Source organism: Hemitrygon akajei, chromosome 7 (assembly GCF_048418815.1).
Source record: "Hemitrygon akajei chromosome 7, sHemAka1.3, whole genome shotgun sequence".
NCBI lineage: Eukaryota > Metazoa > Chordata > Chondrichthyes > Myliobatiformes > Dasyatidae > Hemitrygon > Hemitrygon akajei.
In genome coordinates, this window is record NC_133130.1 from 77,766,915 (window position 1) to 77,794,399 (window position 27,485).

General features: G+C 39.6%; 1 protein-coding gene across 1 annotated transcript in view; it reads right to left on the bottom strand.

The window, feature by feature from the left end:
* The window catches only part of macrod2 (mono-ADP ribosylhydrolase 2), a 1,184,924-nt gene that overhangs the window by 405,446 nt on the left and 751,993 nt on the right, over positions 1–27,485 (bottom strand). The window contains exon 7 of the mRNA XM_073051265.1: positions 18,773–18,894. Within this exon, the coding sequence (XP_072907366.1) occupies positions 18,773–18,894 (122 nt within the window). The remainder of the gene's footprint in view (positions 1–18,772; positions 18,895–27,485) is intronic.

A 27,485-nucleotide genomic window follows, 5' to 3' on the forward strand; every position in this document is an offset into this window, starting at 1 on the left:
ATAAGGGTCTAAGCTGTACAGGATCTTTTCAGCTTTAAGTGTCTTCCCTCCCTTGAGTTTCATTGGAAAATGTTGTGACGGATGAGAGATGAGCAGAAACCAGGGGAGAGGATGGAGACAGGAAGATGCTGAAGATGGGGAAGGATGGGGAAAGCTGGAGGGACAGGAAGAGTTTGAAAATGACAACAGCCGTTTGTTTGCACCTCTGGAAGAATCAAAAGGCAATGAAGTAGATGTGAGCAAAGTAACATTAATGCCCCTTAGCCAATGTGGGTTCATGTCCTGAGCTATCTGGCAATGTTCAGCACCCACCTTTACTTATGGGAGGCTTATTGATACATTGTCGTGCTTCTTGCCTCTCTTAACGTTTGGGTTTGTTGACCTGTGTTAGTGAATGATTACAGGTTACAGTGGAAGTTCAGCAATGCAAGGACTGCAAAGTGGGAAATGAACTCAGTAGAGAACTGAAGTCCCTACTGGATTGATGAGAAGCTGTTCAGAAGCCAGGCTGATGAGTGTCTATGAAAAAATCACCCAAAATTTAGATAAATACTGGAAATCTGAAACAAAAATAAAATATGCTGGGAAATCTCAGCAGGTCAGACAGCATCTGTAAAAGTGAAACAGCCAATGCTTCAAACCTGCTATTTTTGTTATAACTGGGGGGGGGGGGGGGGGAGAAAAGGTGCAAATTTGTTTTCAGTAGAAAGTAGTGGACGATATGTAAAAGAAAGGGAAATCTCTACAAGTTCAGATGGGTATAGTTAACAGCACAATAATCTCAATGTCTGTGTAATGAGTTGCTAATGAGAAGGCAAGATCTTGCCTAATAAGTATAGAATATAAAAACCACAGAAAATTGAATATGCTGTAGAACATGCCTGTCTGCCTACCTTCTGATAAGGTCTATGGGTAGCAGCAGTTACAGCCCAACTGGCAAAGTCTACTGGACCATATGTCCCTTCATTCCTAAGCAAGAAAAGCCAGTGCTGTTCTAGGATGCAAATAAATATTTAAAAGAGCAGAAAAAAAAACTTCTGTTAAATTAATGCAGCTTCCTTCTCTATTTAATGATGAGAACAATTTGAGAGATTTAAGCTAATTGAATTTTGGAAAGCAAAAAAAAGGCTAAGGTTAAAAATCAATTTATCAAAGGCCAACCTTTTGTAGACTCAGGCTTGGTTATTCGTTTCCTGAACAATCCAAAATGGTGACAGTACCAGTTGAACGATCTCCACCCAAAACATCAATTTGCTCCTTTCCCTCCATATGGACCCACTGAGTTCCTCCAATAGTTAATTTTTTTTGGTGACAGTACTTCTTTGGTAATACATAATTTTCCAAATGTTTACATTGCTGAATGCAGTAAAAATCATATGTTAATTTCATCTTCCAATAAACAGTATTGCTCTGTAAGATTAAGTCCAAACATTATTAACAGTCAAGTTTCAAACATAGCTTTCCTATTCATAATACTCTACTCATTTCAAAAACTAACACTTAACCAGGTCCATATATTCCACTATACCCTTCCAGATTCACACTTGCACGTACTGTGTGAAAACCTTCACAAAGGCAATTCACAGTAACAACTATCAGACATAATCAGACACAAAGTGCACTGCAGATGCTGTGGTCAAATCAAGATGTACAAAAAAGCTGGATGAACTCAGCAGGTCGGGCAGCATCCGTTGAAAGAAGCAGTCAATGATTCAGGTTGAGACTCTTCGTCAGGACTAAAGAAGGAGGGGGCAGGGGCCCTATAAAGAAGGTGGAGGGAGGGTGGAAAAGCAATCAGAGGAAAGATCAAGGGGTGGGGGAGGGGAAGCAGGGAGGGGATAGGCAGGAGAGGTGAGCCAAACAGTCCTTCCAGGTGAGGCAACACTTCACTTGTGAGTCTGTTGGGGTCATCTATTGCATCCGGTGCTCCCGGTGCGGCCTCCTCTACATCGGCGAGACCCGACGCAGATTGGGGTACTGCTTCGTCGAGCACCTACACAACAGACAGGATCTCCTGGGTGCCACTCACTCTCCTTCACATTCCCATTCGGATATGTCCATTCATGGCCTCCTCTACTGCCATGATGAGGCCAAACTTCGGTTGGAGGAACAACATCTCATATACCGTCTGGGTAGTCTCCAGCCCCTTGGTATGAACATCGAATTCTCCAACTTCTGGTAAATCCCTCCCTCTCCCTTCCCCCATCCCACCTTCACTCTGTCTCCACTTCTAGCTGCCTATCACCTCTCATGACTCTGCCTTCTTCTACTACCCATAGTGCTTTCCCCTTAGATTCCTTCTTTACCTCTCCTGCCTATCCCCTTCACCTCCCCCACCCCTTGATCTTTCCTCTGATTGGTTTTCCACCCTCCCCCCCCCACCTTCTTTATAGGGCCCCTGCCCCCTCATCTTTAGTCCTGACGAAGGGTCTCGACCTGAAACGTTGACTGCTTCTTTCAACAGATGCTGCCCGACCTGCTGAGTTCATCCAGCTTTTAAAACATAATTGGACTCTGTGTTGCGACAGGATGAGTGATGAAAAGCTTGGTCAAAGAGGCAGCTTTTAAAGGAAGGAGAGAGGGAAACTGTAAGGCATTAAATCAAGAGATATGGGCTCATGTAGTCGAAAGCAGGTCTTTTGATGGTACAGCAGTTAAATTTTGCGACGCTGCAGATGCCAGGAATAGAAAGCACAGGCAGCTTGTGAGGTGGGGTTGGCATGGATGGAGAGCTGTGTATGGAAAAGGTTACAGCAATAGGACCTCACAATCTGAAAAAAAACTATAATATTTTCAATGTACAGTGGTTAGTTTTGTCAATTGTTCCAAGGGAATTTTTCAGTTCTTTGCTCCATATGGACAAGATAGTTAACAGGGATAACTAACCATTTTTCTGTATTAACAGCTGTGATGTTTCCATCTCATTTTGATCTTCACAGATTTCTTTCCTCATTAACATTTATCAGGATGTAAATTTTAAAGTGTGCAAGGGAGGAGAAAGCCATGAAAATTCCCCTAACTTACAAGAAAAATTTATTTTTAATTTCTTATTCCATTCATTTTCTGATATTCTACTTAAAGTGTGCCACATATTCACAGATGCTACCACTGTGTTTCTCATTCAAACTCCCAGCACAAGTTTAAAGGAACAAAAGCTACTGTTGTAACTTTGAAGCTCTGTGCTCTGGGCTTGACCACAGATGTCCTATAATATCTTCTTCACACAGAGAGTGGTGAATCTGTAGAATTCTCTGCCACAGGAAACAGTTGAGGCCGGTTCGTTGGCTATATTTAAGAGGAAGTTAGATATGGCCCTTGTGGCTAAAGGGATCAGGGGGTATGGAGAGAAAGCAGGTACAGGGTTCTGAGTTGGATGATCAGCCATGATCATACTGAATGGCGGTGCAGGCTGGAGGGGCCGAATGGCCTACTCCTGCACCTATTTTCTATGTTTTTATGAGTGAAAATTCTACTTACACAGACAACTAAGTCAGTTTAAATTGTGGGCAATAGCAGTTTGTTTTAAAAGAACTCTACAAACCACAGCAAACAGAACTCATTTCTGAAACTACAACTGATCTCCCAATAATAACAGGGTGCTTAGCCCAGCAAAATATAGCAATTGGGGAAAAAATTGTATTTTTTTTGTGCATAAAATCAACCTGATCATTGCAGACATGACAGACAAGGCAATTACCAAAGCATTCACTCTGGTTTATCCATATGCAGCCTATATTCAACAAGATAGTTAAATAGGAATAGCTTAAGACAGATTGGTTTGATTCTCTCTCACCTTCAAGTTCAACAAAATGGATAATAGATACTTATGCAACCAACAATTGCTCACACTGAGCAGATATTTATTCAAAGAACAGAAGATATAAAAGAAATTATAATGCAAGAAGTGAAAAAGTTAAAACACAATAATCAACCAAAACAGACAGCCTCAATTCTGCTTTATTTAAAATTTACATACACCATTCTACAGCCTTGCAATGAAAAGCACAATAGGAAATCATGATGCAGCTAGCCAAAAACTTATTGAAGAGGCAGTTTTAAAGGAGCACCTGAAAGGATGCGAGAGAGGTTTAGAAGGAAAGTTTCAGACCTTGGGACTGAGTAGTTGAAGGCAAGACACCAGCAGTACAGCATTAAATTGAGCTCGTTAATTTCCCGTGATGATTTTAGTAGGTAATTTAGAAAAAGAACTTGAACAAAGGAGCAGGCAAACAGAACATACAAAATAGGAACAGGAATGAGTTACTTGATCCCTCAATTCTTCTCCCCCATTTATGAGATCACGTCTGATCAGATTGTAATAACAGCAACACACACAAAATGGTGGAGGAACATGGCAAGTCAGGCAGCATCTATAGATGATACCTGGAGAGGAAGTAAAGGGCTGGGAAGCTGATAGGTGAAAGAGATAAAGGGCTGGAGAAAGGGGAATCTATGAGGGTAGAAGATCATGGAAGAAAGGGAAGGGAGAGGAGCACCAGAGGGAAGTGATGGCAAGTAAGAAGACGAGGTAAGAGAGGGAAATGGGAATAAGAATGGCAAAGAGGGGACAATTACCGGAAGTTTGAGAAGTCAATGTTCATGCTATCAGGTTGGAGGCTATCGAGATGGAATATAAGATGTTACTCCTCCAACCTGAGTGTGACCTCATCGCGACAGTAAAGAATACCATGGACTGACATGTTGGAATGCGAATGGAAAGTAGAATTGAAGTGTATGGCTTCCAGGAGATCCCACTTTTTCTGACAGACAGAGCGTAGGTGCTTAGCGAAGAGATCTCCCTATCTACGGTGGATCTCACTGATATACAGGAGACCATACAGGGAGCATCGGATACAGTAGATGGCCCTAGGAGACTCACAGGTGAAGTGTCGCCTCACCTATTTGGGGTTCTGAACGGTAGTGAGGGAGGAGGTGTAGGGGCAGATATAGCACTTGTTCCACTTGCAAGGATAAGTACCATGAGTGAGATCAGTGGGGAGGGTTGAATGGACAAGGGAGTCCGTAGTCCTTGATCCCTGTGGAAAGCAGAAAGTGGGATCAAGGAAAGATGTGCTTGGTGGTGGGATCCTGTTGGAGATGACAGAAGTTACAGAGAATTATGTGCGGAAAGGAGGAACCCTATCCCTGGCGGGGTGGAGGGAGGGTGGTGTGAGGGCAGACATGCATAAAAATGGAAGAGTTGCAGGTGAGGGCAGCATTGATGGTAATGGAAGGAAAGCCCCTTTCATTGAAGGAGGAGGACATCGCACTTGTTCTGGAATGAAAAGCCTAAACCTGAGAGCAGATGTGGCCAAGATGGAGGAACAGAGAGAAGGGGATAGCATTAATAGGCCCCATTCTTGTTCTTCTGCAATAATCATTCACACCATTGCTTATCTACAAGATATCTGCTTGTGCCTTAAAGAAAATCAAAGATCTTTACAGGAAGAAAGTTCCAAAGACTCATGATCTGCTGAGGGAAAACATTTTGCCTCATCTTCTTTAAGTTCCCTAATTAGTAACAGTGACACCTAATTCTCAGCCCTCTCACAGAGGAAGCATCTTTTCCACATTAACTCTGTCAGGCCATTAACACATTGACACACTTCCTTAAGTAAGGAGGCCATTTCTGTACATAGATCTTGAAATGCAGCTTCGCCTACTTTTTTCCTTAGCGTTCAATTTTTAGCTTTACGAATTACTTTAGCTGCAAATTAACCTTTCTGTGAATCGTGCCGCTGAAACTCCTGTATATCTCAGAGCTATGCAATGTTTCACCATTGAAAGCAAAATCCTTCTTTTCTTTTCCTCCAAAAAGAATCAGATAGGAAGATAAAATTTGTAAAGATCTATAGGGTTCCAAGGATTAGACTGGAATGCCTTATCTGAACATACATGCCAAATGAAGGATATGCTGGCTGATATTATCTTGGAAAGATTCAGAATTGGTCTATTTCATCTCTCCTCTATTCCCACAACCTACGTGTGCTGAATGTAAAACTCATTCTCAAGCTGCTGAATTTCATGCTGACATGGCTTCTAAGCAGAGACCCGATATCTCATCATCTGGCTCCTGAATGAGTCCAGGCCTTATAAGAAGAAGGATGCTGCAGAAAATATTAAACAATCCAATTCTGACATTGAGGAAGCAAAACAAATATTGTGCCATTTGTGGGCCATTGTGTGAGTGAGGAATTGAGGTTTTGGCCCATAGAGGCTTTGCTGAGGAAAGGTGGATATTCTTTTGTTATTTACAGTATTTGTTGTTTCTTATTGCACATTTAGAGCAGTGGGGAAGCCAGGAAGGACCGTGGAATGTTCTTCTTGCGGGTTATGGGAAGGCGGTGAGACCTCCAGTATTCCTGACGACTACACCTGCATGAAGTGGGGCAGCAGAGTAGCGTAGTGGTTAGCACAATGCTCTACAGTCAGGAGATCTGGGTTCAATTCCCACCACTCTCTTTAAGGAGTTCCTGTGTTCTCCCCTTGACCATGTGAGCTTCCTCCGAGTGCTCCGGTTTCCTCCCACAATCCAAAGACGTACCAGTTAGTAGGTTGGCTGATTATTGTGAATTGTCCCATGATTAGGCTAGCTGATTGCTGGGCTGTGTGGCTTGATAAAACAAAAAGTGTCTCAAAAAAGCAAAAAGTGCATCCAGCTGCAGCCTGTATTCAGACCGTGTTAAGGAGTTGGAGCAGCAACTGGATGAACTTTGGATTATTCAAAAGGCTGAGGGGTTTATAGACAGGACGTACAGGGCAGTAGTTACACCTAAAGTGCAGGACACAGATAATTGGGTGACCAGTGAAGAGAATCCCTGTGGCTGTTCCCATCAACAACTTTGGGTACTTTTGGGGAGGGTAACCTAGCAGAGGAGAGCCACAGCGGTCAGGTCTCTGGCACTGAGTCCAGCTCTGTGGCTCAGAAGGAAAGGGGGATAAGTAGTGTGTAGTGCTGTAGTGATAAGGGATTCGTTGGTTAGGGAAAGAGAAAGGAGGTTCTGTGGATGAGAATAAGATTCCCGAATGGCATCTTGCTTCACAGGTGCCAGGGTCAGGGACATCTTTGATCACGTCCAAAGCATTCTTAAGTGGGAGGGTGAGCAGCCACTGTGGTCCTCATCGGTGCCGATGGCATAGGTAGGAGGTCCTGCCTACCTGAGGTCCTGCAAAGTGAGTTGAGGGAGTTAGGCGCTAAGTTAAAGAACAAGACCCCAAGGGTTGTGATCTTAGGACTGATACCCATGCCACATGCTAGTGAGACCAGAAATGGAAAGATCATAGTTTAACATGCAGCTAGGGCGATGGTGCAAGAGCCATAGTTTCAGATTTCACCTTCCAGGGAAGGTGGAACCTGTACAGAGGGACACTTTGCACCAGAATTGGAGGGGTTCTAATATCCTAGCGGGAATGTTTGCTACTGCTGCATGTTTGAATCAGAGTTGCAGGGGAATGGGAATCAGAACGCCATATCACATAGTGGAGTGGTTGTTGAGAAAGATGTTGTTCAGACTACATATATATCAGGAATCACAAGGTTGAGCAAGGTAAGATTAATATTCTGAGTTACATATAATTCAATGCAAGGAATATTTTAGGAATTTAAGGACGACCTGAGGGCTTGGATCAGTTGTAGCCATTAGCAAATTTGGTTGTAGGAGGGACAGGACTGACAGCTCAATATTCAAGAGTTCCACTGTTTTAGACCTGATAGAGTGGGAGGGATGGCATTACTAGTCAGTGAAAATGGCACAGCAGTGCTCAATCAGGATAAACTGGAGAGTTCATCTAAATGAGTCTTTATAGGTAGAACTGAGGAATAAGAAAAGTATGACCAAGTTAATGGGATTATATTATAAACCATCCAGTATCTATGGGATTTACAGGAACAAATTTATAGAGAGATTGCAGAATATTACATGAAAAATATGGTTATAATAGTTGGAGATTTTAACTTTCCACATATTGACTAGGACTCCCATACCGTAAGAGGGCTGGATGGGAGAGAGTTTGTCAAATGCATTCAGGAAAGTTTCCTTAATCAATACATAGAAATTTCAACTACTACGGATTGAGACAGGCAGGTGACAGAAGTTTGTGTAGTGGAACACTTTGCATCTAGTGATCATAATGCCATTAATTTTAAGGTAATTATGGGAAAGGATAGGTCTTGTCCTTGATTTGAGATTTTAAATTGGAGAAAGGCCAACTTTCAGAAAAGATCAGAAAAGATCTGGCAAGTGTGGATTGGGGACAGGCTGTTTTCTAGCAAAGGCATACTTGGTATGTGGAAGGCTTTCAAAAATTAAATTTTCAGAGTCCAGAGTTTGTAGGTTCCTATCAGAATAAAAGACAAAGGTAATAGATTTATGGAGTCTTGGTTTTTCAAAAGATATTAAGGTCCTGGTTAAGAAACAGAAGGTGGTGCATAGAAGGTATGGGGAGGTAGGAATAATTGAGGTACTTGAGGAGCATAAGAAATGCAAGAAAACGCAAGGAAATCAGGAAGGCTAAACAAAAGCATGAGGTTGCTATGGCAGACAAGGTGAAGAAGACTCATAACGGATTCTACAAATATACTAAGAACAAAAGGATAGCATGGGACAAAACTGGTCCCCTGGAAGATCAGAGTGGAACCAGTAATCCATGTGTGTGGAGCTAGAAGATATGTGCAAAATCTTAAATGGAATTTTTTGCATCTGTATTTACTCAGGATACGGACACAGAGTCCATAAAAGTGAGGCAAAGCAGCAACTGTGACAATGGGAATGATAGAGGAGGAAGTATTTGCTATCTTGAGGCAAATTAGGGTGGATAAATCCCCAGGAGCTGACAAGGTGGTTCCTTGAACTCTGTGCGAGGCTAGTACAGAAATTGCAGGGACACTAGCAGAAATATTTAAACCATCCTTAGCCATGGGTAAGGTGCCAGAGGATTGGAGGAAAGTTACTGTTGTTCTGTTGTTTAAGATAGCCTCTAAGAATAAGCCAAAAAAAATTATAGGCTGATGAACTTGACAATAGTCGTGGGAGCGTTATTGTAAGTTATTCTAAGGAACCAGATATATTAGTATTTGCATAGACAGGGACAGATTGGAAATAGTCAACATGGTTTTCTGCTTGATAGGTCATATCTAACCAACCTTCTAAAGTTTTTCAAGGAAATTACCAAGAAAGTTGATTAAGGCAAGGCAGTAGATGTTGAGTACATGGATTTTAGCAAGGCCTTTGACAAGGTCCCGCATGGGAGGTTGGTCAAGAAGGTTGGCATTCAAGATGAGGTAACAAATTTGATTGGACATTGACTTTGTGGGAGAAGCCAATGCAGTAGTAGATGGTTGCACCTCTGACTGGAGGCCTGTGACTAGTGGTGTGCTGCACGGATTAGTGCTGAATCCATTGCTCTTTTATCATCTATATTAATGGTCTGGTTGATAATGTGGTAAACTAAATCAGCAAATTTGCATATGGCACCAAATTTGGTGGAGTAGTGGAGAGCGAGGAAGACTCTCAAAGCTTGCAGCAGGATCTTGATCAGCTGGGAATACGGGCTGAAAAAAGGGCAGGTGTAATTTAATGCAGATGTGTGAAGAGACTAACTAAGGTATGTCTTACACAGTTTGCAGTAGGATACCAAGGAGTGTGGTAGAACAGAGTGATCTGGGAATACAGATGCCATAATTCCTTAAAAATGGCATCACAGGTAGGTGGGATTGTAAAGAAAGCTTTTGGCACTTTGGCCTTCATAAATCAATATATTGCGTACAGAAGTTAAGATGTTTTGTTGAAGGTGTATAAGACATTAGTGAGTCCTGATTTGGAGTATTGTATTTACATTTGTTTTGATCACCTACCCACAGGAAAGATGTAAATAAGATTGAAAGAGTGCAGAGAAAATTTACAAGGATGCTGGTGAGACTTGATGAACTGAGTTATAGGGAAAGGTTGAACAGGCTAGACTTCATTCCTTGGAACGTAGAAGATTGAGGGGAGATTTGATAAGGGTATACAAAATTATGGGGAATGTAGATGGATAAATGCAAACATGAGTTTTACACTGAGGTGGATCAGACTAAATCGAGAGATCATGGTTTAGGAGTGAAATATGGAATGCTTAAGGGAAGCATTCTGCGTCTCAATATCACCAAGACCAAGGAGATGGTGGTGGACTTTAGGAGATCTAGGCCTTATATGGAGCCAGTGATCATTAATGGAGAATGTGTGGAGCAGGTTAAGACCTACAAGTATCTGGGAGTACAGTTAGACGAGAAGCTAGACTGGACTGCCAACACAGATGCCTTGTGCAGGAAGGCACAGAGTCGACTGTACTTCCTTAGAAGGTTGGCGTCATTCAATGTCTGTAGTGAGATGCTGAAGATGTTCTATAGGTCAGTTGTGGAGAGCGCCCTCTTCTTTGTGGTGGTGTGTTGGGGAGGAAGCATTAAGAAGAGGGACGCCTCACGTCTTAATAAGCTGGTAAGGAAGGCGGGCTCTGTCGTGGGCAAAGTACTGGAGAGTTTAACATCGGTAGCTGAGCGAAGGGCGCTTAGTAGGCTACGGTCAATTATGGAAAACTCTGAACATCCTCTACATAGCACCATCCAGAGACAGAGAAGCAGTTTCAGCGACAGGTTACTATCGATGCAATGCTCCTCAGACAGGATGAAGAGGTCAATACTCCCCAATGCCATTAGGCTTTACAATTCAACCGCCAGGACTTAAGAACTTTTTAAAAGCTATTATTAATGCTTTTTGAGATAGTGATTTAGATGCATATCATATTTTTTTTTAATGAGTTAAGTATTGTATGTAATTAGTTTTGCTACAACAAGTGTATGGGACATTGGAAAAAAAAGTTGAATTTCCCCATGGGGATGAATAAAGTATCTATCTATCTATCTATCTATATGGCGGAACTTCTTCACTCAGGGTGGTGAGAGTGTGGGATGAGCTGCCAGCACAAGTTATAGATTTGGTTCAATTTCAATACTTAAGAGAAATTGGGATACTAGTCACTAGAATACTACAGCTCAGTACAGGCTCTTCGGCCCTCAATGTTGTGCCGACCCATATATTCCTATAAAAAAGTACTAAACCCACACTATCCTGTAACTCTCTATTTGTCTTTCATCCATGTGCCTGTCCAAGAGGCTCTTAAATACCTGTAACGTTTTAGCCTCCACCACCATCCCTGGCAAGTCATTCCAGGCACCCACAACCCTCTGTGTAAAAAACTTACCCCTGATGTCTCCCCTAAACTCCCTTCCCTTAACTTTGTACGTAAGCCCTCTCGTGTCTGCTATTCGTGCCCTGGGAAACAGGTACTGGCTATCCACCCTATCTATGGCTCTCATAATCTTGTAGACCTCTATCAAGTCCCCTCTCATCCTTCTATGCTCCAAAGAGAAAAGTCCCAGCTCTGCTAACCTTGCCTCGTAAGACTTGTTTCCCAATCCAGGCAACATCCCAGTAAATCTCCTCTGCACCTTCTCCATAGCTTCCACATCCTTCCTATAATGAGGTGACCAGAATTGAACACAATACTCTAAGTGTGGTCTCACCAGAGATTTGTAGAGTTGCAACATGACCTCCCTACTCTTGAACTCAATCCCCTATTAATGAAGCTTAGCATCCCAAAGGCCTTCTTAACTATCCTTAGGTTTATGGATAGGAGGACTATTATAGTCCAGGTGCGGGTCAATACGAATAAGCAGATTAATGGTTCTGCAGAATTTAGATAGCCCAAAGGATGGGTTTCTGTGTTGTAGTGTTCTATGACTATGACACTAATTGCTAGGTTCATTTCAACCCAGCTTATAAAAGTAAATTGTCATTTCTATTTTGTTTCATAAAAATATGAACCAGGTTGGCGTTGTTGTTCCATTCCTTTGTTTATTTCTCAGTGCGATTCATACAAAAAAAATCAGCCAAATCCGTATTCACAAAACTGTGGAATTTTAATTGGAATTAGCCTGCAGTACAAGCTGACTTTCTACAAAATCTTTATTAATTTATAAATTATGTAGTAGTAGTAGTACCTGGCACTACCCACAAAACTAGCCCTAATCCTGAGTGAATTAATCACAGTGGTGTTTTTTTTTACTAATTGACCCTTTTGCAGTTCTTGGGAAGTTACTTCAGATTAAGCTGTTTTTTTGGGGATAAGAACAAAAAATGACTAATTTTCAAAGCTGTTGACTATATATCTCATTAAGTTGTAAAGAAACTGACTCTCATATCCCTAAAATAGCTAGCAAATTGCTCTACAGATTTTAAAAACATTTTTAGTGAATTAAGATTAAGTTGCTCACAGGCAGTGGGCTGATTAAAACTGGTTATGTTTGTAATAAAATCCTTTCAGCTACACTCATTAAACTACACCTAGAAATCATCCTTAAATGTGTCAAAAAGCATATTTTTAAGCAGATTTGTAAAAGTACATATTAAATGCTGCCTAACTACGTAGTTGCTTCATGGTATAGCTTGAGCTTTTCATGCAAATGAGTTTCGGGAGAAACAGATGAGAAGTTAGCAATTCTTCCCACGAGTGCACCAGGATTGCATGCAACATCCAGTGTAGAAACACTGTCCTGGTGGCTTCAACCAACCTTTACACAAACAAGCACTTCCTTCCACTCATAAATATCACAAGACACAGAACCGTTGGATGAAATTGGCTGGGAAAGATATGAATCTGACTTCACTGGATGTCTGGCAAATTAAGTCCCAAAGGGGAAAGGGCCACGAGGTAAGTTCAGCTGGTCCAACATTTCCAACCTCAGATAAGGAGACACTTAAATAATTCCCATCATTGACAAAAGAAAAGTATTTCCGCCTCTTTAGCTGAAGAGCATTATAAACTCAGGATTTATCAGAAAAGTGATAAATAAACTCCACCAATAAGATTCTCCCAAAAAGCAAATATGACCTTAGTGAGGAGTAACTGCACAACTAATTTAAATCTGGAGTTAAATTATTTACTGAATCATCAAAAAGACTGTTGATTGGGATTTTAACCTAAAGATTTTGTCTCCATCTTGATGCAGGTCTGTGTTTTTCATTCTACAAAGTAGCCAATTAGCACAAGACCCATATAACCTTTAGACTTTGGGTCAAAATCACAAATCTCCTTTCATCAGGTTTAGAAGCCAAACCATGAAAGCTACTTTGTTCAAATTGTGACAAAATCACTTGGATTCTGTAATTTTATATTTAACTTAGGCTAATCAAATCCAGGCTAATTTTAGGTTATCCATTTTTCCTGCTTGTCTTCCAAGACAGAGCCCATGGAGCAATACCTGTGGGTGAGGTACAGAAGAGTAATCAAAAGTGCCATGCCAACTTAATCTTCTAAATTGCCTGCTAGACATTGGATCCACAGAGCTGTTGTTTTAAAGATGCCTCACATGTGCAGATGTCAAAATCTGAAGGCCTAATTAATGATGATAATTATCATTTGCATATGTTAATCTGGACTAATCTATATTCAAAAAACAGATTCTCAAGTGCCTTATCAACATTGCAAATGCAACATAATTTAAACATATGTAACAGAGATACCAAATAAATTACGCTATTAAATGCAAAACAAAAGCAACTTCTATGTGATTCCCCCACAAAATCAAATTTATTAATGTGAAGTCAACAAAAAAGTCATAGGCCTAAAGCATTAAATGTTTTCCTAGCCACACTTGTGGTCTTAGTTGCTGAGGTTTTTTAATAAGTATTTTCTGGTTTTGTTTCAGATCTCCAGCATTTATAAGGTTATTTTGAGTTTCACCAACAAAATTACACCAACATTAAGCAGAATAATTTCTTACTAAGGAAATTTTTGAAAGGAACAGCATTCACAGGACTGTTTAGTTCTCCCTCTTTATTCAGCAGCTGTCTTCTCATTGTTCTTTAGTACTAATGCTATCATCCATTGTTTTAATGATTTTGTTTTCCTTCAAAAAAAGTCAGTCAAGGTGATGCACAGAAGCATTATTGGAAGTAAGTTGATATCAAGCTTCATAATATTTGGGAAGGGACTTAAAAACTTCATTAAGCTGGTAGGAGTTAAGGACTGAGTTGGAAGGCGAGGACTTCTCGGCACAGAATTCCAAGGCAGGTGAAAGCAGAGTCACCAATGGCAGTGTTAGAGATAAAAACATATGACCAAAGAGGAAAACAGGAATTCTGTCAGCATTCAGAAACAATTCAAATGCAACACCTAGTAGAGATAATGCTGATTCTGGCCTCTCCTAATATCCATAGATGTGTATTAATGAAAGTTTTTCTCTTTCCAAGTTAAGGATGTACAGTAAAGGAAAATACTGATATTCCTACTGCACTAACAGGTAATTCAGTTGTTATATATGGGCCCAGGGTAAACATTGGGGATATGGTGCCATTCCAGGAAATTGAATTAATAATCTAGACTTGCAAATTCAAATTCCACCATAGTAGTGGAGGAAACTAAATTCAGTTGATAATCTGAAGCAAACAAGGTTTTAGCACTGAATCATACAAACACAATTATTAAACTTCATTTGATTCACCAATGATCTTCGGTGGAGGGAGACAACAATCATTAACTTGTCAAGCTTTAGTGTTGGAATATTGTGTACATTTCATTTGCTTATATCACTGTACCAATGCCAGATGCACTAATGTGGTTGATAATTCAATGACCTTGCACGACATCCAGCTGAAGGGCAACTACCCCAAACCTAATAAATCTTGGCCTTCCCAAAAATGTCCTGTTTCAAATGGAAAGGGATAAATAAACAAAGACAAAAATGCTTATTGCATAAATTCAATTTGTTTCCTACTCTAGAATGCGTACACAATTAAACATTTTATTTGGTTAAAAAGTGATAATTAGCTTTCACTTGAATGTTAATTTGAGCTGAATAAAATATTACTAGAACCTTTAATTGTGCTAATTGGGTTCAGACTGCACTTATTATTAACAATTTGCATTCAACCCATACATTGCTTGGTAATAAAAGGCAATAGAGGATGTCAAGTAGCTTCAAATGACCTTAAGGAACACCAATGTATTGCCTCACATCAGCTCTGTCAACCATGCTGGCAATTATCTCTTTCAAGTGCTGCCAGGCCCTACTATTAGACTGTAACATAAACACTATTACCAAAAATTCCAAAAGCTATGAATGCCACCCACAGCATTTCCCTTAGGACAGAAATATGTTTGCAGTCCCAAACAGCAACGTGCATTTATTTGTACAACACCTTTAACATTGTAAAACATTCCCTGGATGCATTACAAACACAATCTGACAATGCATGGGTGACAAAGCTTGGCCAAAGAGGTAGGGATATATTTAAAAGAGGGACCAAGGGGTTTCGGAAGGGAATGCTAGAAATTATAGGTTTGAGATCTAAATTAATTGATATTTATGGTGGACAGAATAAAAATCAGCTTGGATAAGGAATCAGAATTGGAGGTGAAAAGAACTCTGAAGGTTGTAGGACTAGAAGATCAGTTAGAGGCAAGTGATTTGAAAACATTAGTAGGCATGAACATTGAAGTCCAAATTGAAAGCCAAATTAAAATCCAGAAAGCCAAACGGGCTGAGTTGACATACAGTACGTACAGCTGTACTTAAAATGAATCAGGAAGTCAGAAGCACTTCGATCCTATCTGGAACAAGGCTTTGATGAAGGAATGCTGAGAATTTTCTCTTTCCCTTCGAGTGTTACCGTGCAGCATGGCAGCACTTCATCGAATGGAAGATAAATAAGTTTCAGCATCTGTCTATACATATCCTCATCTTTTGCTAAATGTTCTGGGAATATGGAGAGCAAATTCATCAAAGGAATAACTAAAATATTAATTTAAATTAGACTCAAGGGCCGCTGTTGCTACTCATTGTAAAACAACACAGGGTATTGTCTTAAGCTACAAGAACACTTCTTGTGATGCATTCTTTCCTGTCATGAACTTGGCTGAAGATGGAGGTAAGCTCTGCTTTCTTCATTAGCCTGACAGGAAGGGACTCTTGAGGTGAACACCAGTTCTGACAAATCATTATAAACCATAGCACGGACACTTGCTGTGTTAATGCAATCATTGTCATTTGTCAAAGTCACTTTTACTCTCCCCTTCCACCTCGACTAAAAGCCCTGCTGCAGCTGGAATCATACAGTTTTTGTTTACAAATTGTTCTAATGGAGAGGCCTACTTAATTCTACTCAGCCACGGTTTCACTCTGCTGTAACCTAAACCCTCTTTATCAAGCAGCAGAGATAAAAAGGAATAAGAGGCTGAGGAATTTAAGAGTGAGTTCGTCACCAGGAGCCAGAGTTCAGTTTATGGGTTCATCATACATCAACTGATAGAGTGTGTCTAGGTTGTTTAAACATGAGAGAGATTGCTTAGTATTAAGTTTCCAGATGGCCTGACATGGAAATACACTGCATTTATCAAAGGCCTCTTCAGTTTCTGAAATGTAGCCACTTAAACTGTCTGGGCTACCACCAATGTAAATATTATGTGAAATAAATCCGGGTCCCCTTACCAGCAGGGGAACGAGGTGGGGGTGGAGGGAAATGGCAGCAATGTGTTGAATTAGTTTTACTGATAGAAGTCAGTTTCAATTCCCACAGCAACTATTTTGATAGACGCTATAAAAGCTGACATAGCATTTTATAAACTCAAATGACAATGTGAACCTTGGGAATCCATTGAATGTTTTTTTATCTTATTTTACACCAATTGCTTCAAGTAAAAAAATCTCAGCAAGTGTCACTGTACAGCCAGCTGGGAATCTCACAGGCAAATTCACCAAGATCTGCAGTTGATTCAAACTGTCACCAAAAAGACAAGAATTTCCCCCTCCCTCCCACACACACAAAGTGTGAGTGGGGTGGAGAATTGTTGTATGAACTTTCAGCATTTTGAAACAAATGTTTTAATCAGCTTTAGAACCATGTGATTTCAATCCCTTCACACCCAGGCATTAATCAATTAATTTCCCCTAGTTGAAGTTGACAACCAAAATGTTTTCATGTTGTGGGTGTAATCAGAAGAAGAATAAACATGGCACTGTTGTGAGTAACTTACATCCAAGTCAAATTTAAAAGTATAGATGGATGGTTACTGGATGTATAATCCACAGGCCTGGATTAGTGAACCTGACACAAGATCAAATCCAATTTAAATTTCGATAATTAAATAACATGGAATTAAATGTTAGTACCAGTATTACTAATTACTGGCTATGGTAATGCCTTTCAGAGAGTACACTTGTTCTCCTTACCCACTCTATTCTATTTATTACTGCAGATAAACAAAATATGCCTGTCTATTAACAGCCTGCTGAAACAACTCACCATACTGATGTTAATGGTTCAACATCACCTTTACAAGGACAAATAGGATGGTTAAGAAATTGGAGCTCACCCCAGCTCTGGTGTTAATTAATTAGAATTAAACACTGCAATGCTTGTTCCTTCAATTTAAGTCATTCTACCACTTACCATCTTACAAAGCAATTCAAGTTCAGTCTTTCAAACCCATGATTAGATACAACAGTCCTAACTTTCATAGAGTGGCATGAAGAACATTGATTTGCGCATTGAACTGAAAGGATAATCTGAATATACTGAAGAGAAACAGACCACTTGGCCCTGCCAGCCTACATTGATGTTCATTACACAAATTGCCTCCCATTCCACCAGCCTCATCTCAATCTTTCAATTTTTCTTTTCCACCTTGTGTGTCTAAGCTATTCGCCTGAACCACTTCACATGGTATCATATTGCACATTCTAAAATTTTCAGAGAAAATAATTACTTATTTGGTAGACAAATTTATTAGTATTTGCCATGTTTTTTATGAATGCTGATTTTGGACTCTTCCTCAAATGAAAACATCTTACATGTGTCTAACTGTCCACTCTGGCTGTAATGAATAACTACAGTGAATCAGAGAGCTATATCACCATACAATGTAATTAATGGGTTACTTTTTCACTGCTGCATTCTGTGCAAGTTTGGAAGTCCTGTTTTTGGGAAGGACCTCAGAGGAAGCCTGTAAGCAATTTATCAAACCAGAACAAGTAATGAAGTGACAAAGCTGAATGGATAAACTTCTTTATATTCACTGGAGTTGTGAAAGCTGAGTATATGAACCAATTGATTTTCACCTATTCATCCATAACCAACTGTCCCAATCTATGTAGCCAGAGAGAGACAACTACCCCAGTTATTGTCTTGCATTGAAATGAGTGAAACTATTACAGAGCTATGCTAAGTTCTGGTTAAGGTACAGTTCTAGAAAGCTAATTGAACACAGCTGATATGCATGGTGACTGAACACTTCCTGTATTAAATTACCGGTAATTGTCCCAGGTATACTGTTGGAACTTTGGGGTGATATTAGCTCTCTACAGTGACAAGTTAATGTATACAGTAAAACTGAAAAAACAATGGACTTGGCATATTTGATTGTGCTTCCTTCCATGTTGCTGCTTGACCTTTGTTATGCTTATAGCATGTTCTGCTTTTGATCATATTTCCTGTATCTTCAGTTTTTTTGCTCTGAACGTTTGGAAAATATAGGCAGCCGGACAGGTAATTGTCAAATTGTTAGCATCACACTAGTGTGTGTCATAAACAAGCACCCTGCAGGTTTCCAGACCCAGTTTTCTAATAAACCATGAATCTTCGTATACATTTGATGTTGTAATTTTTTTTTTAGAAGAATGAAGAGACAATTCCCTTTCCATGTTATCTTAATAAGCTGAGGCAAAGTTAACACTTACGATAGACCTCAGCCCTTGAGTCTCCAACAGCTTCAGGGAAGTCTCATAGCAGTTCCTCAACTGACGTTTAAGACGTTCATCACAGCTTCCTCTTGCTATAGGTCCCACAGTATGAATGACATCTAAAAGCAAAAAGGAACAAAATACCCTTCAGTCAAAAAGTGATTGAGCAGACGAGGCCATTGAGCCCACAATGACTATCGAGTCAGCCATTATACAGTGCTAACTGCGTTAAAATATTGTGAATAAACAATAAAAACATCAATCTCGTGTCCAATTTAGTACCAGTCATTTAATTATAACATCTTCAAATAAAATTGCAGTTACAAGTTGCTCAATTTCCCAACTAACTCTAAAATAATTGCAAAATTTTAAAGAATATCCCAAAATTAACATGAAAAATATTAATGATTGTGGGTTGATTTCAGGATGGCAATCAAAACTTTGAAGATTTTCTTAAAAAAAAATCTTCCAGTTTAGAAAATGGTTCTATTCAAGTCAATAATGAATTCAGACTGGAGGTGAAATCAATTAGATTTGCCTTTTATTCATTCTAACTTCACATTCAAGACTATAATCTTGCTATTTCATGGACAGCATAATAAGGCAGTTACTTGTTCATCGAGCCTAATTTCACCACCATGAATTACAAAAAAGGAGCTATCTCACAACATTTTATTCAATCATCAGCAAAGACAGGATGACACTCTCCAAGGATCAAGCTACAATTGTAATTGGGCAGACAAAGCACTCCTACAGCAAGAATGAAATCACTGACATTTGGAAAGAATAGATAAATGCTTAAGAAATTGATGTACAGAGCAGCATCTATAAGCCCATCTTACATTATATAATTCAGTTCCTTGGGTTTTGCAATCAGTTTGTTCTTGTAACAGGAGGGAGGAGAGTTGGGAAGCAGAGGTAGTGGGCCAAAATTACAATGAAGCAATTACAATTACTGCAACCTATGGGAAAAAATGCAAAGGTCTTTCAGTTAAGGTCGGGAGACAAGGTTAACTGAAATAAAACAGTCCAGACACTGAGGTGTGACCTGCCAGAATTTCAGAGATTACACATGGTAGACAGAAGATGTTCTCAGTTGTGGATGGCTTCAGAATAAGGGACATAAATAAGGTAACCAAAGAACAAGGCACCCAAATAAAAAAAAAATCAAGAAATCACGAGAAAACATCTTTATCCACAAAGCAAATAAAATGTGTAACACCCTAATGTAGAGAATTGTTGAAATGAAAAGCATAGATTCAGTGTATAGGGAATAGTAATGCATATGAGTAAGAGTAGAATATAGGAAACACTGGATGAAGAAAGCTAGTGTAAACAGCAACAGACACTCAGATTGTTTGTCTTTTTCCTGTGCCACAAATAATACATAATAAACAACATCCTAATAAGTAACATGCAAATCAGGCTACAGTTACAAAACAAAAATGAAATTTCATTCCAATTAAAAGTCAGAAGAAAAATATATAATGAAACATTCTTCTTTCTTCCTAAGATTTCAAAGGCCTTGAGCGGTTTTGCTACTTTTGGAAAGTCAATGCATTTATGTACATGAAAAACACAATGTTCTGATCTTGGTGTATCTAAGAATCACTATGTTAGATTTTTGACTAAGCCTTTCAGTTCAAAAATAATACGCAACTTATTTTGCTGGAAGTGCAAGTTAATAATGAAGGCATTGGAGGCTGAGAATTATAGAACCAATTTTCCATTTTCCTGAAGAGTAAGATTTGAAGATTGAGAATGAATTGTGGATTTTCAAAATTGGAGGATGCTGAGAGTCAATTTAGGAACAGAACGAGAAATAGAAAGAAACAAGAAGTTGTTTAGAGAAGATAGATCAGGGAGTCCAGCTTACATTATAAAATTCAGCACATTTTTAATGATATTTTTGAATTCTCTAACAGGCAGCACAACTGTGAAGATAAAATAGTTTCCCTTGTGTAGGAGAGATATCTGCTAATGCTGATTGATCATTACAATGACACAAAAGGACATTTTTGCATCTCTTATCTTTCTATAACAATTGGCAATTAATGTGTAAATACGTCACCATTTTAAAAATATCAGGGAAGCTACAGTCAAGACACTGAACAAATAAAAAAAGTGAGTTGCAGAGAAAAAAAATGAACCTGCAATTTCTTCAGGCTCACAAATCAATGAGTTTCTTTTAATGTTTGAAACTGTTCGGTGAATTGCAACATTAATAACAGTATGCTTGCTATTTTCTCACTTCAGCCAAAAAGCTTTATCACCCACATCATTATGAGCTCAATACAAAATTAAATCTCAAAAAAATTATTTTATGATATGCAACTTTTTTATTTGCCAGATATGTCCTCAATATGAACGTGAACAACACTGTTCACATATTTAAAGTATTAATGTACGATATTTTGATGCATGTCAATTGTTGAAGTGATCACACCAAAAATGTAATTTTTTTTCTCCACTGAGAAACCATTGAAAACCAGAACTTAAAAAAAAAACTGGCTGACGTTCTCTGGAATAAAAATCACTAAATTTTGCAACTCTCTGTAAGGGCAAGTGGTTGAGGTGATACTGAACAGTGAGAGTGTTCCTGCACTATTTAACAAAATTTGCTAAGAAACAATATTGAGTCTTTGTCACGGCTTATTCATCACTTTGTGGCAACCCACTTCCCAGCGCACTCGAACCGGCTCACAAAGCGGCGCGCACCGGCATAGAGGCCGGTCCCAAAGAGGGTGCCAAGTCTGCTTCACCAGCAAGGGGAAAATCCCGCACGCGGGATGGGACTGTGAATACGCGCTCCCTACAGCATTCCCGCCCGGGGAGGGTGGGATCAGGAAGGCTTTAAAGCGAGGCTGCGAAGTTTGAATAAACCTCTTTTGCAACTGCAGCTCACCGACTCCGTGTCGTTATTGCAGCGCTGCGTGTAGCACAAAGCTACAATTGGTGACCCCGACGGCCCAAACGATATTTGGGCCAAAGATGAACGATGCTGCATCTGTTCATGCAGTTTCGTTAAAACTGCCAAGCTTCTGGACACTGTGACCTCACCTATGGTTCCAGCAAGCAGAAGCCCAATTCCACATTCGGCAGATAACCTCGGTTGCAGGCATGGCTGATCTGTAAATTTACCAATTAAAAGCCGTATCTTTTGATGGTGTCTCACAAACATTTTCAGAACTTTATGTTAATTAATCTTAATTCCTCTTTTTTTTTGTACCATAGAACCATAGAACACTACAGCACAGTACAGGCCCTTCAGCCCTCCATGTTGTGCTGACCCATATAATCCTTAAAAAAGTACTAAACCCACACTACCCCATAAACCTCCATTTTTCTTTCATCCATGTGCCTTTCCAAGAGGCTCTTAAATACCCCTAATGTTTTAGCCTCCACCACCATACTTGGCAAGTCATTCCAGGCACTCACAACCCTCTGTGTAAAAAACTTACCCCTGATGTCTCCCCTAAACTTCCCTCCCTTAATTTTGTACATATGCCCTCTGGTGTTTGCTATTGGTGCCCTGGGAAATAGGTACTGACTATGCCTCTCATAATCTTGTAGACCTCTATCAAGTCCCCTCTCATTCTTCTACGCTCCAAAGAGAAAAGTCCCAGCTCTGCTAACCTTGCCTCAAAAGACTTGTTTCCCAATCCAGGCAACATCCCAGTAAATCTCCTCTGCACCTTCTCCATAGCTTCCACATCCTTCCTATAATGAGGTGACCAGAATTGAACACAATACTCTAAGTGCGGTCTCACCAGAGATTTGTAGAGTTGCAACATGATCTCTCTACTCTTGACCCTGTTAATGAAGCCTAGCATCCCATAGGCCTTCTTAACTACCCTATCAGCCTGTGCAGAGACCTTGAGGGATGTATAGATTTGAACTCCAAGGTCCCTTTGTTCATCCACACTCTTAAGTAACTGACCATTAATCCTGTACTCAGTCTTCTGGTTTGTCCTTCCAAAATGCATCACCTCACACTTGTCCGGATTGAACTCCATCTGCCATTTTTCTGCCCAACTCTGCAGCCTTTCTATATCCTCTTGTAACCTTCGACCACCTATAGCTCCATCCACAACTCCTCCAATCTCCATGTCATCCGCAAACTTACTCACCCATCCTTCCACCTCTACATCCAGGTCATTTATAAAAATCACAAATAGCAGGGGTCCCAGGACAGATTCCTGTGGCACTCCACTAGTCACCGACCTCCAGGCAGAATTCTTTCCTTCCACAACTACCCTCTGCTTTCTTCCTTCAAGCTAATTTTTTTATCCAAACAGCCAAGATTCCACTTATCCCATGCCTCATGACTTTTTGGATGAGTCTCTCATGAGGGACCTTGTCAAGTGCTTTACTAAAGTCCATGTAGACCACATCCACTGCCCTACCCTCATCAATTTCTTTTGTTACCTCTTCAAAAAACAATCAGGCTCGTGAGGCATGATCTTCCCTTCACAAAGCCATGTTGACTATCCATGAGTGGACTGTACTTCTCCAAATGCTCCAATTTGTATGGGAAAGTTAAGAGATCAAAACTCCAATCATCCTTTGCAAGCTTGTGTGGGTATGACGTGTGATCATCAGGGTGATGAGGAGTCTCAGCCCAAAATGCCGGTTGTTTTTACTCTCTATAGATGCTGCTTGACCTGCTGAGTTCCTTCAGCATTGTGTGTGCGCTGCTCTGGACTTTCGGCATCTGCAGAATCACGTGCTTCAAATTACAATTCTGCTTTGTTGCCCTGGTTTCTTTAGAATGCTGGGTGTGTATAGTTTGCCACCCCTTCCAGTGAATCAGAAGAAATAAGTTTTATCCTCATTGCTGTGTTCATGCTTTGGATAATATCAGTGCCACTTAGTTACAGGGAATGAACAGGCCAGGTTCCATTTTAACTGAACCCACTGACAGTTTGGGTTGTTGTGTTAAATTCTGTGAAAAGAAAGTAAATGGGTTGTTTTATCAAATATATTAATAACTCACCATGTGACCCTAGTGTAAAATTACCTCTGAATGCTAAATTTTACCATCATGTATAAACATTAAGGCAAGAGCGGGAAAGAGCTAGTTTACTCATGCATTTTACATGTACGGTCCTTCATAAATTAAATTAATCAGTGCACTTCATTTCTTTCGTACTGTGAGCAGTGAATGTAAAATTCAAAGACATCCATTAGTAAGGTTCAAATATCTATCATTACAGAAGATAAGTTCTGACTTTTAATTCAGTATAAATAAAAGAACAGTGAAAACACTCATGGATGCTTGTTATAATGATGTTGAACATCATTAACAATAAGGGGATGTATATATTTTTAATGTTGGTAGTACTTATTCAGTTTCTTCAAAATCACATTTGAGTTTATTGTCAAATGCAAAGTACACATGTGCACAGGTATAATGAAAAAGCAAACTACAGCAGGATCACGGCCACAAAGCGTTATTTAAGCAGTGCTTACAAGAAAATTAAACATATTGTTTTCAAGAAATAACACAGAATAAAAGCAAAATTAATTTTAGTGCCAAGTGATCAAAGTGTTCCTAAACTGTGGTGATTTGGGTTGTGCAGGTTGGTTCAAGAACCAAAGGCAGAAGATATTCTTGAACCCGGTGGTGTGGGACTTGAACCTTCTGTACCTCTTGTTTGATGGTAGCTGCGAGAACAAACTTATCGAGATGTACTGTTGATATGGCAACCAACCTATTTTTATGTCTGTATGTTGTACATCTCCATAATGTATAACATTGTCTTTCATCTCCATAACTATCAATACTTCTTTATCATCAGCTTTCAATTTCTTTCTTCCCATCCCTTTTCCAGCTGCTTCTTTCTGCATTTCAACAATGTCTCAACATTCTGATATAGAGGAATTTGTCAGTGAATACCCAGGATTCTTCGAGAGATCGATTTATTCAGTCCCACTCTCTGCATGCGCTCTATTTTCTTGACATTCTGTCAAGCATTGATCAGTTTCTTTGTTGACTCTGCACCTCCCACCCCAACCCTGATTTCTAACAACACCGAGACATGAAATGAATTTTTAAGTGTAACCCTCATTCATACAGCACAAGGGTTAGCTGATCTGTAAACTGATACTCAGGAGATATGTCACACCAGCAGTGAAGTCAAATGCATGATATTTGATGATAGTGATATTGATGCTTCCACATTTTTTTCCATACAACCCACTAAATAGCACAATTAACCACAGGAAAGCCACTTCCACCAGAAGGAAGAAACTCAGCTAATTCTTACTGATTGTTCAGAAGAGGCCACTTGTAGATCTTGAGGAAACTTAAAGACTCACATCTTCTATCCAAATATCCACTTATAATATCACTCTCAAAATCCTTTGAGAAATAGGGAGACAATTCCTGTAATTATTCTATTCCCTATCCTTAGATAGCCTTACAGTAGTGCGTGCAATTTAACACTGCCACTCTAAGGAGTCCAACACAAAGTAAAGGCAAAGTGAAACTATTGAGAATGTTAGAAATCTGAAATAAGAGAAAATGATAGAAGTACTCAGCCCATTAGGTCAGATTCTGATGAAAAGTTATTGAGCTGAAACATCAATTATTTTATTTCTCTCTTGATAGATGCTAAATATTTTTGGCATTTCCATTTTTATTTCATGAAGTTAAATATTGCAGATTACTTACCAACCTTGGATGTGGGTAACATGAAGGAATGTGAAAAAGATTACGTTTTGTTGCCTATACAAAGATAGCGTTGTGTATGTCTGAATGAAAACCTTTCTCCACCAGTACCAGGTTAAAATGGCATGTGTCCCTGTGTAGATGTAATCACAAACATGTAGATTGCTATCCATTTGTATCTCAAAGCACACAGCAGGTAATCAAAGATTTTGTAAAGCAAATACTCTTCCATTTTTATTGAACATCTCCAAAGAGAAGTTTGAGTGGCCATATTTGAAAGTCAATGTTTCATTCATTGAGGATCAGGAATCCACTATTCAAGTTCTGTGGCTGAAGTCATCCAATTGTTTTTTGAAAACAAGTGTATGTGAAGCACTATAAACATACCAGAAAACAAAACAAAGTACTCTTTCTTTGATCCCAGCCTCAAAAAGTATTTTTAAAAGGCCCAATAATGATAGTCTCTGCTGTAAATTTACAAAGACTCAGGGCTCCAGAACTGTTAATTGGTTATAGTCTTTTCAAATGATGAGTGTTACAAAGTAATGAGATAAAACAGCACAAACTCAATTGCATGCCTAACCTTTCAATCCAGCTGACAGATTCATCTCCATAATATGAAACGACTAAATTGTGTGGATGGAGCTGTAATAAGTGCTTGATAAGGTTCCTGTGATGTTTTGGGTTCTTTCTATTCTTGTTCCCCTTCATTATTTTGATGCTTATAACATGGATAAACTGCGTCTGCACAAGTGCCCTGCACCAGTTATGACTACATACAATACTGTGCAAAAGTCTTTGGCACATGCTGTAGCTAAGATGCCCAAAACTTCTGTACAGTATTGCATTTGTCAACGTAGAGTGGACGAGTTTGTAAATCTGGTGGCAGCAAAGGATGTTGGGAATGGTGAGGGTGGAATGCGGCAGAGGAGTGTGAGACAGGTTGAGGAGGAGTGGCAGGGGCCACTGATTCAGGAACAGTTTTTTCCCTTTACCATCTGATTCCTAAATGGACATTGAACCTATGAACACTACCTCACTTTTTTTAAAAAAACATATATTAGTTCTGTTTTGCACTATTTTTTAAATTTATTCAATATACATATATACAGTCGGCCCTCCTTATCCGCAGGTTCTGCATGCGCGGATTCAACCAACCACGGATCGGGAAAACCCGGAAGTTCTCTCTTCAGCACTCATTGCTTGAGCATTTACAGACTATTTTTCTCTTGTCATTATTCCCTAAACAATACAGTATAACAACTATTTACATAGCATTTATATTGTATTAGGTATTAAAAGTAATCTAGAAATGATTTAATAGTACAGGCAGTCCCTGGGTTATGAATGAGTTCCATTCCTGTGTCCATCTTTAAGTCAGATTTGAAGTCGGAACAGGTACATCCGGTATTATTCAGCGTCAGTTGGTCAAACGTTTTTCTTAGTATATAGTACATATTTTATCTTTCTATGCATATAGTAATAATTGTAGCTTTCATCGGGGCAGGGCCTTTCACATTCTCCATTAAAATTGTTCCGATCGTTGACCAACTGTAGCCTAACGCTTTTCCAATGACCGATGGTGTTTCATTTCTTTCTGATCACTTTCTTACTTCCACCTTATTTTCACTCATGATCGTGATTATTTTTGTGAACAGAAACACTGCGGATTCAGAGCTGCGCCACCAGGTCCTAATGTCCACTGCACGGAGACATGTTTAAAAAAAAAAGTCCGGGGTTCTGCTGGGTCCTAAAGACCACCGCACTGATATATGTTAAATAAAGGACTTGAGCATCCATGAATTTTGGTATCCGCGGGGGGTCCTGGAACCAATCCCCCGCAGATAAGGAGGGCCAACTGTACTTACTGTTATTTATTTATTTGTTTGTTCGTTCATTTTATATTATCATGTATTGCATTGAACTGCTGTTCTAAGTTAACAAGTTTCATGACACGTGCCGTTGATAATAAACCTGATTCTGATATACAGGAGGTACCTTAATAAAGTGGCTTCTTAGTGAATTCTGCAGAGAGTG